Genomic DNA, 15,074 nt, shown 5'->3' with positions numbered 1-15,074 from the left:
TGGGAGGTGTTTCGGGCATGTCCAACCGGGAGGAGACCTCGGGGCCGCCCCAGAACACGCTGGAGGGATTACATCACCCGGCTGGCCTGGGAACGCCTTGGGGTTCCCGCGGAAGAGTTGACGGAAGTGGCTGGGGAGAGGACTGTCTGGGCTTCTTTGCTGAGGCTGTTGCCCCCGCGACCCGGACCCGGATAAGCGGAGGACGACGAGTACGAGTACGAGTAAAATTGTATCAGGACTGATTTACCAAAAGCTCCATTTATGTGCGTTCTACCTGCAGGTACTAAAGATGTTATAATTCCATCTGTCAGCTTATTAGGGAGTGCAAGTGGTGAGTCAAAAGTGACACAGTCAGCGTTCAGAGTAAGTTATTAATAGCTTAACTTCCAGAAACATTGCGTGCAATAATTGACTTTCCAACTTCTCTTCCCCTCTTTCTCTCTCTGTCGAAAATATACATGCGCCACAGCCCTCAGTCCCAGTGAATTAGGTGGAGTGGACACATTCAAAGGTCTGGACCCAGGCAAATATGTTAATGCAAGAATGGGGACAAACTCTTATTAAACATCTGGTTTTATTTATTTTTATTATTTAATTATTTTTATGAATTATTTTTATTATATTAAACAATGTCAGGCTTGTCTAAATAGACTCATATATTTTTTCTTTCTGAAAGTCCAGCACTCACTGTGCCTGCTAAGAAAAATTCTGGCCCTTGAACAAATGTAGTTGATGAGCTCGATTAAACCAATTTCAGAGTTTCTGTCAGTGACAGATAGTGGAGGAAACAAAGGACCGATGAAAAATAAATCACATACAACATGTTCAGAATGTACTGTTCAGCGAAGTGAAAGAGAAAAACTCTGACAGTGACACATCAGTGAAGCATTAGGGTGGGGCGGTAATAAGTGGCAGCATTGTATCTGTAACAGGAAGTTTTTAAATATGTAAAAAACTAATGCTGACAATACCACTGTCCCTGCCTTGTCTCAAATCAAGATTTCACAGTTAGTTAGTATTGATTTGACAATCAAAACCTTTAAAACATTCTTTAATTTCAGCCTGTTTTCCTTCCTAAACACACCTTTTTATTCTGCTGTGTAATAATTAAATTATGTTTGTCTCACTTTTGCTTTTCTCCTCTCTGACCTCTTTCAGGACAAACCAGCAGATACAGACCAAAGCCATGGCCCTACTTATGGCACTGCTACAAACAGCCGGGGCCTCAGACAGACAGGTGCTGCTGCAGTCTGTTCCTTACTTTCTAACACACTTTATCAACTTCCTCTTCTCATAGCTATTCATACTTCTAAGCATGCAGTCTAGTTGGTATTTGGTTAGTTTCAGGGCCTTCCTGAATGTCTGATACTTCCAGACAGCGGGGTCTACAGCTGTTAATCGGTATGCGCTGTGCATACTGAAACATAGCTGATGTTTTTCATTTTCAGTCATCTTAACTCTTTACGATGGTGCATTAATGCACTGATGGGAATCCTGTGTATCCCAGGCTGAGAGTGGCATGCATCTGACTTGGGGTGAAGCGTGGTTATTTACTCCAGCAGGTCATTATTGTACATGCGAGTCAGAATCCTGCGGGCCTCACTTCTTACAGACAGCTGGCAATGACCCATCTAACTCATTCTGTCTGCTCATCTCAGCTTCCCTGCACACAGTCGACACTTTCTCTCCCTCTGTTCTGTTCCTGCTCCTCTCTCATTGTACGGAAACAGTTCGTTCATTCAGCCCTCCGTGTCCTTTCTCTCTGACTCTCTTTGTTACTCACACACACGCACACACACTTCCTCACTTTTTACTGTAGGTCAACAAACCCACCCTTCTTATCAGCAAATTAGTCCTGCACAAAACGAGGCAGGGCTAGAGATGAACTTACCAGCAAGTGATGGTTTCGTCACAGAGGTCAAAGTCCCACACGCTGACGCTGTATCGCCACCCGATGTTTGAGAAATGCCACTGCAGCCCAGTAACATTTTATTTATCCTCCTCACTTTGTTCTCTTGTTCCTTGTCTTCTGTTTTCCAGGAAATGTTTGCATTCCTGAATAAGAAGAATCTCCGTCAGTACATTTATAAAGTAAATTATCTCCTTATTTTCATTTATATTTCACATAGTTTTCTGTGTCCCAGTCATGACATGATGAATGAAGACCTCATTGTTGTGTAGAGGAGTGTAAGTAAAGCAACACTCTGGCCTTTTGAAGAAAAATTGTGTATTTGTTGCAGAACATCATCCACAGTTCTGGTTCAGTCCAGGATGAGATGGCGCACTACCTCTATGTCCTACAGTCCGTTACCTTGAATCACCTGGAGCCGCGCATGAGGACACCACTGGACTGTTACAACCAGGTGAACTATGAGATCACAAGTCAAACTCAGAGTGAAAACTCCTGCTGCATGTTCTTCTAAGTTGCTGTCACACCCACACATCATTTTTTTATTTAATTTAATTCAAATTCAATTCAGTTTTTTGATTCCTTAACCATGCGCACACACCCTTAAGGATTTATCACCAGTCCTGTTCGACCTTGATAAATTATAAAACAGTTTTGAATATTATAAGTGGAAAGAAGCAGATACAGCAGATGAAGAATATGTGCTTGGCGTTGACTAAAGTGCTAAAATACCATTGTTTGTTTTGTTATTATCCTGATTGTCTGTCAGGTTCAACTAAATAACAGTTTGAAATATTGTATATTACACTCAAAGATGTCCACTCAACATCCATCTCTGTAGTAAACATCCACCTTTTTCTGCGTCCTCCCCTACAGGAGCAGAGAGACATCCTTCACGGTTTGCGGCAGGCAGCATTCGAGACAGAAAGCGAGAACAGTCTGAGCCACGAGAGACGACGCTCACTGTGCGCCAAAGAGTTCAAGAAGTTAGGCTTCTCTGTAAGTGTCTATAATATTTCTGTTTACTGTAATCATAATTATCCCTACTTTAGTTATATTAGTTTTGTTTTTCATATTACTGTGATTAATATTGTCTTTGATCATTTCAGAACAATAGTAACCCTGGTCAGGATTTGGTGCGAACGCCTCCTGGTCTTCTAGCTTTGGACACAATGTTTTATTTTGCCACGCGCTATCCTGATGCCTACAGCAGGGTGAGCTTAATTTATCTGCTTTTAACTTGACAATATGAAGAGCTCGCCACTTAAAATTATATACGGCTCAAGGAAACATTTCTCAAAACATTTTCAGACTGTCATAGCTAGCATTGTGTCATTGCTCTTGAGTAGTATGTAATTAAACTCAGCTGTCCTGTATTTGAAATAAAAAAAGACTCCATGAAAGTAGAGATGTTTCTGCATATTGTCGTGTTCTTGTTGTCTGTGTAAGCTCTATGACAGTGGCATCATTTCACGACAAACTAAAACTTTTTAGTTTTTACTAAACAAATTGCGTCTGTCCAGTTTGTCCTGGAGAACAGCAGTAGGGAAGACAAACACGAGTGTCCATTTGCCAGGAGCAGCATCCAGCTCACACTCATCCTGTGTGAAATCCTTCGTATCGGAGAGCCCCGTAAGTTGAACCAACCTATAGTATAGCTGCTGTGACTTTGTCTGTAACCTCTGGTCAAACCAACTCTACAACTAATAGTCTTGTATCATTTAACTTTTGTTCTCCATCTTCTCCATCCCTTCCCCTGTTGACAGCCTCAGAGACGGGATCTGACTACCACCCCATCTTCTTCAGTCAGGATCGGCTGATGGAGGAGCTTTTCTGTGTCTGCATTCAGCTGCTCAACAAGACCTGGAAGGAGATGAGAGCCACACAGGAGGACTTTGACAAGGTACAAAGGCAGAGCAGTCTTCATAGACTGAGCAAGAACTACTGTGCCATGCAGGAGGATTTTGACCCAGCAGGCTGTCTTTAAACTCACCCAGCTTTCTTTTCACTTTGAAAAAACTGTTTAAGCTATGTCAGAGAGGATTCCATGTCAGTGTGAGGTGTGATGAAAAAAAGATTAAAAGATCCAGAGGTGTGCTTTTTGGCTCTATCACATATTTAGTATACATATATTGATATTTACAGTGTTGAAGCACATCTGTGTTCTGATATCTGTATTAATGTCCACTCAGGATAATCTAATTAAGGCCCAACCGGAGGAGTGCTGAGTTAAAATGCAGATGACTCAATTTGTCTCTGTTTCTAAACACACTTTATGTAACATTGTCCACTGATTACAGTCACTACATTGACCAATAACTGTTAAGTAGCTGGTTTAGCATGGCTCAATAGCATGTTGACTGCTGTGTGTGTAAAAAGATGACACAGGGTATTTCAGATCCAGGCCTACCACTGCCAGAACAGGCTTGTAAACTGCAAATCTTGCAAACAAATCCCGTGACATAGCAACGCTGTGCTTTCCAAAGAGTAATTGGACCCAGTTTGTGTCTGCCTGTCGGACAGGCCCACCCACATATACACTTCCATAAATGATGAAATAATGTTGGCATTGGTCATTGCCTTGTATCCACCTACTGTTTCACTTCTTAAATGTGTGATGTTTGTCAGCAGTGATTACTTCATTCTATTATTAAATCCTTAATTTGCTGGTTATTATCTTGAACAGCTGCATCATGAGTCGTGTATACAACTGAGCCTCGGCAGCTCTGAGTGAAAGTTGTCTCATCTTACATGCATCTTTACAGGCGTTGAAGCATTTAACAAGATAATTTAAGTCCACTGTGAGCTATGTTAATCAACTATGAAGGTCTTAATGTAAATTCAGATTTAACAAAAGGGCAAGCTCCTCCAGACACACAGTTTAACTTAAGTGAGAGTTTTTTATGGTGGATTTGAGTAAGTTTGTACTTTTATGACTTTGTTTAGGTTCATTCTTATGCTAACCGCTCCAACCTGCCCCCACAGACAGAAGTGACCCTGCATTTAGGAACACACAGTGACCTTACAACCATAATGTAGCACTTGTACTATGGTAATAGGCTGAGCCAAGCTTTCAGCAGCATGGTCTTGTCTGGGAGAAATATTGAAAATCTAGCTGTCCTGAAAAGGAGAGTGGTAGAGCTTTTGTCCCGAGCCGCATTTATACATCATACACATCCGTCCGGCGTCAACAAAGTGCTCTCATGATAGTCCTAAAACTCAGTGACCCTTTGACCTTTCAGGAGCGGGCCAGTGTCCTGTGCGCCGGGCCAGCAGGCCGGCCTTTTGTTTTTGACCACGGCCCCCTACCCAGGGTGCTTTGGGGCAAGGACAAAGGGGCATTAGGTGGACAAAGAGAAGCGTGGGGGGCGGCAGAATCAGGGGGAGAAGGAAACGAGGAAAACAAAGCGCCCAGGGCATGAGCAGTAATTACACAACAACAGAGGCAACGTAAAACCTATGGAAACAATACGAGAGGGAGAGAATGAGAGGGCCGGACTGCAGGGAGCAGAGTGGAAGAGAAACTAAAGAAAAAGAGAGGTGGTGGTGGTAGATGTGAAGTCATAAATCTGGGTTTTGTTACTTAAGGAATGCATTGGATGTATTGGTGTTTGTGTGAGTAATACTGCGCGCCACACACACACACACACACACACACACACTCTCTCCATCCAATCATGTGAACGTATTCCTGTAGCTCTATACACCCCCTGTCATAACGGTCATCCTACACACACACACACACACACACACACACACACACACACACACACACTCATTTAGTATGCACATGCTGCAGGGTTTTAGGGAACAGACACAGCTGCCAGTCATTGCTCCTATTGGCCGGTTCAGCTAAATGACAGAGGGGCTGGACAGGAGGGGTGTGTAGTGTATGAGAGTATCAGGGTGTCTGTTTACAAAACACTCACAGGCCTGCACCTCTCCTGTCATGTAGGTGATCTGTGTGTCTCTCTCCCTCTTTCACCACTTGTCATACCCGTCACTTTGCTCTGATTGTTGCCGACGGGTGGAATTCAAAGTTGGGATCGAAATATTTATCAAAATAGTCTGCCCTGAAGGAAAAAAAGATGGAGGTAAGGCTGTTTTTAGTGTTATTTCTTGGTTGGAATGTGCGTTAAGAAGTGTGTGGTTTGTTCTTTATTGATTATTTAATCGGGCAGTCGATATCAAGTGTTCCAGGTGTAGACACAAAGTCAATTTTCATCCAAGTTCCAAGGCTCAGCTGTTAAAAAGGTGAGACTTGACAACAGAAATAATTAATAGCTGTGAGTTAAGATGACACAACAGTGTGAAGTGGCTGTCTGAGGCATGTGTCATGTGAAAGTGGCTGGCCAGTGTGGTTATTTTGGCTCGGGGGGCTGTGCAGGGTGAAACTCGAGTCGCTTGTTTTGTGTCCCTGCATGTTCACACAATATAAAATGACAGTCTGGATTCCACCATCTGTACTTCCACTGCTGCCAGACGGATAGACTCGGTCATTCTCTGTGGTCCTAAGCAGTTCGCTCACATTAAAAACCTTTGTAGGATGGTAACAAGCGCTATCAGATTGTAATGAGATTAAGCTCTCTGCTTTTCCTTTCATTTAATGTGAGTGAATTACTTGTTATCAGATACTTTGTTGTAGCAAACAGTTATTTCTATAATAACACATCACTGTGATGGAGAGAAATGTCTGGACAGAGCTGCACTGAATGGGTCAAATTACACTTTAGTCACTGATTGTTCACAATCAGTCAAATTGGGTGTGAACAGGAATGATCTAGGTCAGCAGAGTGTGTGTCAGAGAAGCGAGAGCTGGATCAAATAGTGCTGGAGTTAGCTTGGTCTCGTAGGCACTATAGATTTTTGTATAGATTTTCCAACTGAGGCACGTATACTGAAAGGAACTATAGATTATACACATATGCACTGTTTGACCAACTGCCCTAAGATCTTTCAGGGCACCCGGGGTCACCCACTGTCCCTCTGTGTGAGCGTCAGTTTAACAAGTCATGCAGAACACACACAATCACATGGGTCTGCCAAACGCTGAGTCAGTGCTACAGCGGCTCTGTCTGCAGGGACTTGTTATTACCTCTGCCAAGGAGGTTATGTTTTCGCCGGCGTTGGTCTGTTTGTCTGTTTGTCTGCAAAATAACTCGAAAAGTTCTGAACGGATTTTGATGAAATTCAGGAAAAGGTTGATAATGGGACAAGGAACAGATGATAAAATTTTGGTGGTGATTGGTTGAAGCGAAGTGGATAAAATAATAAAATGGCGGGAAATCCGAGCTGCTTGGTGGAGGTCTGCGCTCTCCGAGTGCTCTAGTTGTTATTTGTTTTTAAATTAAATGTGTTCAATTTTTCAAGCACAATTTTTAAAATTTATTTTATTAAACCTTAATTAAACCAGGAAGTCCCTTGAGAGTCCAACTTATTTTTCAAGGGAGACCTGGTCAAGATTGTACACCATTACAAGGTTACATAAAAATGATCAAATACAGCATGTTAAAAACAGACAGGGAGAACAGATATATAAGAATGGACCCTGTATTCGTTCAGTAAAATAACTACCCAGTTTGTCCATCATTGATTGTACTAATTCAGCATGGTTGTTATGAGGGTGTTGGGTGGATGTTGCAGATAATTGGGTTAATAAAGAGCGCACTGATCAATGGCTGGCCCCTGGCTGGGTCATGTGATTGGACACTGTGCACCAGGAGGGAATCTTTAACTTTAAACTGATAATAGAGAAAGGCGGGATAATACATGAATGAATCCAAGGGGTGTGGCTTAGAAGGAGTAGTGAATGAAAGAGTGGAGGAGAGGACATGAGGTTGATTGAGCAGCCGCCAAGCTGCACTTACCAGTCCATGAGCCGTGTTCTGGGCTAGTTCAGAAATCAGAAAAAACTTCCTCATGTGGGTTTTGAAGGCTCAGTGTGAAGGATTTAGGGGCATATATTTATCAAAATTGAAAATAATGTTCATGCCTATGTTTTCATTATTGTATAATCACCTGTAAATAATAACTGTTTCATTTTTATTATCTTAGAATGAGCTGTTTATATCTACATATGGGGCAAATCTCTTAGACGGAGCCACATTGTTCTACAGTAGCGCATTACAGACAAACCAAACACTGACTCTAGACAGGGCTATTAGCTTTATCGCTCACAGGAGAAGATTCAGCTGGTTGCTGTCTGCACACTTTCTGCACACACCAGACTTCTAAAGGTCAAAGGCACTGTATAGTGTGTAACCTCTCTCTGTCTATGTGTCTCTGTCCCTAGGTGATGCAGGTGGTGAGGGAGCAGATCACCAGGACGCTGTCCAGTAAGCCGACCTCCCTTGAGCTCTTCAAGAACAAAGTCAATGCCCTCAACTACAGCGAGATCCTCAAACTGCGGCAGACAGAACGGCTGCACCAAGAGGAGACTCTTGCTCCACCCGTACTGTGAGTAGGAGGATGTTAACAGACTAGATACCTCCCCTTGATGAAGGTTCAGAGTTTGGTTATTTATGTGGATGTTTTATTTTCTCACAGCAGCTATTTTGGCTCCATGGTCCCAGATCAAATGACAGTAAACAGGTTCAGATTTCTGTCATTTAAGTTGTTTTATAAAATGTAGAAAAAGTTAAGCAACACAGGCTCAATAGCACAACCCAATCAGCTACTTTATTGATGACTCTAGATAGTTTCCACCCCTATGGAAGCAGCTGACAGGTCAGCAGCCGTACTGTTCTTTATCATGCTACTGTTTGTCACTAAACACTGAGTGTAGCAGTGTGTTGCTGTCACATTGAGGGGTCATCCATGCAGGCTGGACTTACTGTCGGCAAAGGCGCTGTCCATGCTGTGAATCCCCGTTTGATTTCCCTTCAAATTAATGATGAAGAATGCTGTTGTATGAGTTCTGACGATTGTCCTGGCTGGTGATGTGTTTTATTTTGCCTTTTATGTCTTGTGTTCAGGATCGTGAGATGCTAATATCTTGTGACGAAGCATTCCAAAGCATTTTGTTGAGCATGTGTTTGTGTGTTTTTCTTTCCAGTGAGCTCAAAGAGCGCCTGAAGCCAGAGTTGCTTGAGCTGATCCGCCAGCAGAGACTCAACAGGCTGTGTCAAGGAACAATGTTCAGGAAGATCAGCAGCCGTCGCAGACAGGGTGAGAAAACACACACACACACACACACTTACATTACACAAACATTAGACTGTGTTGTTTTTTTTTTGTCTAACCTCTCTGATTGTTTTCTCAGATAAACTGTGGTACTGCCGCTTGTCGCCCAATCACAAAATGCTTCACTACGGTGATGTGGAAGAGGACACGGACAATCCACCAATTGAAACACTGCAAGAGAAGAGTGAGAAGCTGGGATGGGCCTGGGCAGATTTACAACTTTTCTGTCTTTAGATAGATAAAAAAAAAAAAAAATTAGTTTTAGCCCTGATTTACTTATTTGAATTAAATTAACCTACTGAGATGAAATATTACATAATTAACAAATAAATAAATACAAACTAAATAACAGAATAAATACATGCTGAAATAAGTACAGATTTAAAAGTTTTAAAAGTGGAAAAATTAAGAAATAAACAAAGGTTAGGACCACAGAAGTAAATAAATAATAATAAATAGAAATAATTAAATACTGAATTAATTATGGAAATAAATAAATACAGGGACAAGGACCTTCTACCTCCTCAACATACAGACACAGAAATAAATAATGTAGTTGTACAAAAATTAAGAAATAAATTATGTCCTGTTTAATTAGCTTTTATTTATGCATGTATCTATTTATTTCCATATTTATTTCAACATGTATTTCTTTATTATTTTATGTATTTCAGCATTTATTTATTTTGTTTACTTCCATATTTATTCATTCCTGTATTTATTTATACATTTATTTATTGATACTTAAATCATTTTTCATTCTCCATAAACTTGATCCTCTCTGTTTATTACTCGTTTTCTCTCCGCTTTCCTCCTCCTTCAGTTCCAGTTGCAGACATCAAAGGCCTGCTGACAGGAAAAGACTGTCCTCACATGAAGGAGAACAAAGGCAAACAGAACAAGGTCAGTAGCGTTTCTTGTCTTCTCACATGATACTTATTATGCTCACATCTCACTGTGTTGATACGTGTTTTCGGACGTGTCCCTCACTGCAGGAGGTGCTGGACCTGGCATTTAGCATCACATATGACGTAGAAGAGTACAGCCTGAACTTCATCGCCCCCTCTAGAACTGATGTGAGTCTCTTAACATTTTCCTCTTCATCAGTTTCTTCTTTTCTGTGTGCATTATAATATACAGTAAGAATATAAACCGAACACTTACTGGCTTCCTTTCTCTGACAGTTCTGCCTGTGGACAGATGGACTGAGCGTTCTCCTGGGCCGGGAGATGAGTAGTGAATCCATGCGCAGCGAGCTGGATATCCTGCTCTCTATGGAGATTAAGCTCCGCCTCCTGGACCTTGAGAACGTCCCCATCCCTGACAGAGCGCCAGTCGTCCCCAAACCACCGAGCAACTACAACTTCTGCTACGACTTCAGCCAGACGGAGCAGTAGAGTGTGTGCATTCGCTGGAGTGCAACTAGAACGTGTGAATGTGTAAATATATGTGTGAGTGTGTGTGTCTGAAATAAGAGGTGTGTGTGTATGGTGAGATCTGACCTGTGCTTCCACGCACTTATTCCTATAACACAGATTTAATACATTATATTTTTCCTCTGTGGCCGTGCCCTCTACATCCAAATGAAACATGAACCTGTGGAAAACTACAGTTGTGGTTGTGGAACCGCTACCAAATGGCTGTTGACTGTACAAATGCTGCAGATTATCTGGGAGTTCGTCTGTACATTTATGCCCCCCCCGTCACTGCGCTGGTGCTCAGCTGTCTGGAAACGTCAACACAACTCCAAAAACAACAGACACTTGGCACAATGACATTCTTCTTATGCAATACAGCCACTCAAGTAATGGTACTTTAATTTTGTTTTGTAATCATTTTATATTTCTAAATATATCTAAAACAATGTATGATACATGGATTATTCCTGTGTGCGAGGCTTGACCTCATTGGTCGAGTCGTTATGCTTTGACGTTTGTCTAAGAATGCTGGTTGTGCTCATTTATACATTTCTTTTTTGTTTCTGTTGCTTTTTTTTTTTAAAGGGCATTAACTAGGACACAGTGCTTTCTCAATATGTGGTACATGTTGGACTCATTTCCAACATATGAAAGACAAACACAGTACATTTTCAGTGTTGGACAATATTCTGCTTAAGTATACCTTTAGGTACTGGCCTTGGTACGCATCCCAGCAGCACAATACGATTACTGTAGAGCAGCGATGCTCTGAAAAACTCTGTTAAACTTTAATTTGTTCTTATAATGATGCAGATCTGCATTAGGTACCAAGCTGACTTTTTTTTCTGTTTAACAATTAGAAATTGTACCTTTGCCATGATCAACAGTCTGATAATGAGAAAAACTTTTATCAGGTTTTATATCCAGCTCGCAATCATCCCTGTAAATCTGTACGATGCAATCAGTGGTCATTTTTAGGTTTTCATTAACTGTCTTGGATCAGATCCAGAATTAATTTTAAAACTGATGGATTTTATACGAGGTACTTTGTGTGATACGATGGAGGCGACATGCTACACTCAGTGGTGACACTCGACGCCGCAACACAGTAACTGACACAGGTCTACATTAAACCACACGGTGTGTTTGAGTGTTCTCTGCCTGTTTTTGGCACAGGGTTATTTCATGACTGTCCTCTGCAGTGCATTCCTGACACCCAACCCTCTGTGATAATATCGACTTTGAATCACGCGCTTGGGGTGACCTCACATGAATAAACAGTTTGATTTATACTGAGAAAAACAAGCATGTGTGTGTTTTGCTCAGAGCAGCCAAAGTTTGCTTTATTCATAAAATCTTCAGTGTGTAATCCTCCCTCTGTCATAGTGCAGCATACAGTTACAGCAGTACAAAATTATTCAACAATGCACACATAATATAAAGGAATATTATACTTTAATTAGGCTGCAGTGTTTGGCCAAGACAGCAAAAAAAGAAACGGTCCTTCAGATGAATTCAATTAAGTTCAGCACTACAGTTTGTGCTGTGTGGTAAGCTTGCAGCATCCAGTAATAACAGCAGATGCACCGATTTTCATAAAAACAATATTGCGGCATGATTAGTCTGCTATGTGTGAGATACAACTCCCTTCCAATGACTTCCTTAAAATTTGAGACTCAGTCTGACTGCATACTTATCAACGCTGGCAGTTTTCACAGAGCCCTTTAATAATTAAAACCTTTGAGTTAAATGGAGGCAGGCGCACTGCTGACATGCTCTGAAAGAAAAGTCATTCCCCCCAAAAAATAATGTCCAACTCCTGAAAGAGAATGTGCAAATAAATGGCTTGCAGTCATTCACCTTCGCCTCAAAGTGATAGGCCTTTATCTTGGTCTAAATGTTGAAGGTGACGAAACTATTGGAGGCGCACTATTTCACCTCATATCCATCTTTACTTCTACTTTAGCCACACAGATCATTCATTGTTAGAAAAAAAAATATTTCTGTTCAGTTAAAAAAATAAATTATCAAGAAAATCTAAAGTCACCAAAGCTGTTCAGAACACAGTAGGAATTTTTCAGTTTAGAAAAAAAAAAAAAAAAAATACGAATGTAGTCCACAGCTTACCTTTCAATTTTAGCTACACTGCTTCCAAATTATTAAATACATAAATGTATTTTTATATATTATATAAATGTACTTTCAATTTTTGTTTTTCTGCTGTAGAAGTATTTTCTGAGATACCTTTTAAGTGAGATAAAATCTACTATAAGACGATCAATATATTGAGAGAAATCTGCCTCCTAAAAACAAATGTACAACACAATAACTCATTATAATGAGACATGAGAATACTTTCTTCTTACTGTGGCAGCTACGTGTCAGTTTTCAGAGTTTCTTTTGGTTTTAACAGATAATTGTACACAGGCTTCCCTCAGTGATGATGCACCACATAAACTGAACATAAACATTACATCCAAACTTTCCCCCCCTGGACTCAGTTAATGATCTTTGAATACAGTGGTTAGTGGTTTTCAGTCAGATACACTTTTGCCTGCCCTATCTGGATGTTTGAATCCAAGCATGAACAAACATGAAATGTTTACCGTACACGCAGAAGTACTTCCACATTGGTTTCATACAATGGTACCAGCCTCACACTGAGGAGACTTGTATAAATAACTCACAGGGTGGTATACAGGTGACAGGTTTTACAGTAGTTCCCACTCTAAACTGACAACTTATCATTTCCTTCACTTGTACAAATTGCTGAAATGTGCAGAGGCTCAACTCTTGAAGCAGGATTTGGTCAGCAGGTTTTTGTTATTTAAAAGGATCTGCGGTCGTCCAGGACATTCAATCAGTCGGTCAGAGGGTAAGGTCAGCCCCACCTATGAATTTGTAGTGGACATTTTCCAAGAAGGGCAGCTGTGATTGAAGGAGGTCTACCGTTGTTACCGAGATGTTTTTGCACCTTGAAATGTCGAGTGTTTGCAGACGTTTACAGTGCTGCGCCAGAAGGAACAAGGACCTGCAGGGTTCAAAGGTCAAGAGATAAGAAATTCATTCCTTAAGGGACAGTTCAGTCCAAAATCAAAAATACATTTTTTTTCCTTCCTGTAGTGCTATTCACACCAAAATAATCTAGACTGATTAACAGCACTACGGGTAAGAGGAAAAATATGTATTTTTGATTTTGGGATGAACTGTCCCTTTAAATCTGAGACTACAGATACAGATTTTATGCCACTCACCTGTCAGTGATGTTATTACAATAGGAGAGGTAGAGATGCTGCAGCCTGTGTAAGTACGGTGCAGCCTGTGCTACTCCTCGGTCACTGATACCTGGGCATTGGCTGAGTGCCAGGCTGGTGAGGCTGCGGCAGTGCCAGCCTACCGACGCCAAGCTGGCGTCAGTGATCTCCGGCAACATGGAAAGAGACAGACGGCGAAGGTTTGGGTAATGCACCACCTGAGGGGAGGAGAGGCAGTTTTTTCAAATATTCTGCATTTCTGCTGCGGACTGAAACATTTGTCTCTCCTCAGTTTCCCACCTGTGTGATGCTGCTGTCAGTGAGTTTGGAGCAGGCGGAGAGGTCCAGCTCCTGCAGCCTGTTGAGAGCTAAAAGTGAAGCTCCAGCCTGCTGTCTGAACTGCTGCAGGTCAGTCTGCGTCACCAGCTTGGGTCGCTCCTCAAACGGCAAACGAGGAGGCTTGAAGAAGCCCATGTTGCCGAAGGTGCGGGTGAACTTGGGACCCTTGTCTCCCTATTGAGAAAAGAACATTAATATAACAGCTGTGACACTTTTACTACTTTACGTCTAATATCACAGGTACTGTACACTCTCATATGTCTGTGGTTCTCACCATCTCCTCGTCAGGCTCACATTTGGTTGTTTCCACCATGCCCAGCAGACCCCAGTCTGTGACTTCTTTACACCAGCCGAGCCGCAGGACGACCAGCCTCTGCAGGTATGTGGCTATAGCACGCACAGACAGGTCAGTCACATTGACACATGACGTCAAATCTAGCTCACGGAGAGTATCCCCAAGGAGCTGTGTGACAGAGAACACGGCAAGATCCTAAAAAGAGCAGAGGACAAAGCTGTTTTTTTCCATGAATGTTTCTACACAGACACAAGTAAACACAAACATACTGTACGAACACACTGACTGACCCTGATGTAGGTGCAGCTCTTGAGACTGAGGGTCTCCAGCTGTGCTCTGGCAGTACTGGGGCCCGTCAGGCCTTTCACTATCTCTGTACCACTGACGTGCAGACACTCAGACAGATCCAGACTCCTCAGGGACGACACAGACAGAAGGTCAGCGAGGCCTGTGGATGACACAAAATTATCACTTTAAAGGAGAGGACATTTTCTAGCAGACAGGAGGCTGGGGTAGTTCATTTGCAAGGGGGTTGTTAAATAGTAAGACATTTCACAGTTAACAAACCTTAAAGGGATAGTGCACCCAAAAATGAAAATTCAGCCATTATCTACTCACCCATATGCCAACGGAGGCCCTGGTGAAGTTTTAGAGTCCTCACATCCCTTGCGGAGATC

General features: G+C 41.8%; 2 protein-coding genes across 4 annotated transcripts in view; one reads left to right on the top strand and one right to left on the bottom strand.

Annotated features, from left to right (window-relative positions):
• The window catches only part of elmo3 (engulfment and cell motility 3), a 35,895-nt gene extending 24,094 nt beyond the window's left edge, over positions 1 to 11,801 (top strand). The window contains exons 9-21 of one of the 3 annotated variants that reach the window (XM_050072777.1): positions 1,159 to 1,237; positions 2,041 to 2,091; positions 2,241 to 2,363; positions 2,786 to 2,908; positions 3,019 to 3,123; positions 3,433 to 3,541; positions 3,676 to 3,812; positions 8,202 to 8,365; positions 8,964 to 9,076; positions 9,171 to 9,275; positions 9,915 to 9,994; positions 10,087 to 10,167; positions 10,276 to 11,801. In XM_050072777.1, the coding sequence (XP_049928734.1) occupies positions 1,159 to 1,237; positions 2,041 to 2,091; positions 2,241 to 2,363; positions 2,786 to 2,908; positions 3,019 to 3,123; positions 3,433 to 3,541; positions 3,676 to 3,812; positions 8,202 to 8,365; positions 8,964 to 9,076; positions 9,171 to 9,275; positions 9,915 to 9,994; positions 10,087 to 10,167; positions 10,276 to 10,488 (1,483 nt within the window). In that variant the 3' untranslated portion in view covers positions 10,489 to 11,801. Of the gene's footprint in view, positions 1 to 1,158; positions 1,238 to 2,040; positions 2,092 to 2,240; positions 2,364 to 2,785; positions 2,909 to 3,018; positions 3,124 to 3,432; positions 3,542 to 3,675; positions 3,813 to 5,399; positions 5,525 to 5,783; positions 6,004 to 8,201; positions 8,366 to 8,963; positions 9,077 to 9,170; positions 9,276 to 9,914; positions 9,995 to 10,086; positions 10,168 to 10,275 lie in introns of those variants that run through there. The other 2 variants (XM_050072779.1, XM_050072778.1) reach the window with 2 other exon arrangements.
• Positions 11,802 to 11,823: 22 nt separating this feature from the next.
• fbxl9 (F-box and leucine rich repeat protein) overlaps positions 11,824 to 15,074 on the bottom strand; it is an 11,207-nt gene continuing 7,956 nt past the window's right edge. The window contains exons 7-11 of the mRNA XM_050072780.1: positions 14,688 to 14,845; positions 14,377 to 14,592; positions 14,064 to 14,276; positions 13,764 to 13,981; positions 11,824 to 13,540 (exon numbers count right to left, since the gene is read on the bottom strand). Coding sequence (XP_049928737.1) covers positions 13,378 to 13,540; positions 13,764 to 13,981; positions 14,064 to 14,276; positions 14,377 to 14,592; positions 14,688 to 14,845 — 968 coding nt within the window. The 3' untranslated portion in view covers positions 11,824 to 13,377. The remainder of the gene's footprint in view (positions 13,541 to 13,763; positions 13,982 to 14,063; positions 14,277 to 14,376; positions 14,593 to 14,687; positions 14,846 to 15,074) is intronic.

The sequence above is a fragment of the Epinephelus moara genome, chromosome 20 (genome assembly GCF_006386435.1).
Source record: "Epinephelus moara isolate mb chromosome 20, YSFRI_EMoa_1.0, whole genome shotgun sequence".
Lineage (NCBI taxonomy): Eukaryota > Metazoa > Chordata > Actinopteri > Perciformes > Serranidae > Epinephelus > Epinephelus moara.
The sequence above is the reverse complement of the archived record's forward strand: the minus strand, read 5'-3'. Positions and strand labels throughout refer to the sequence as shown.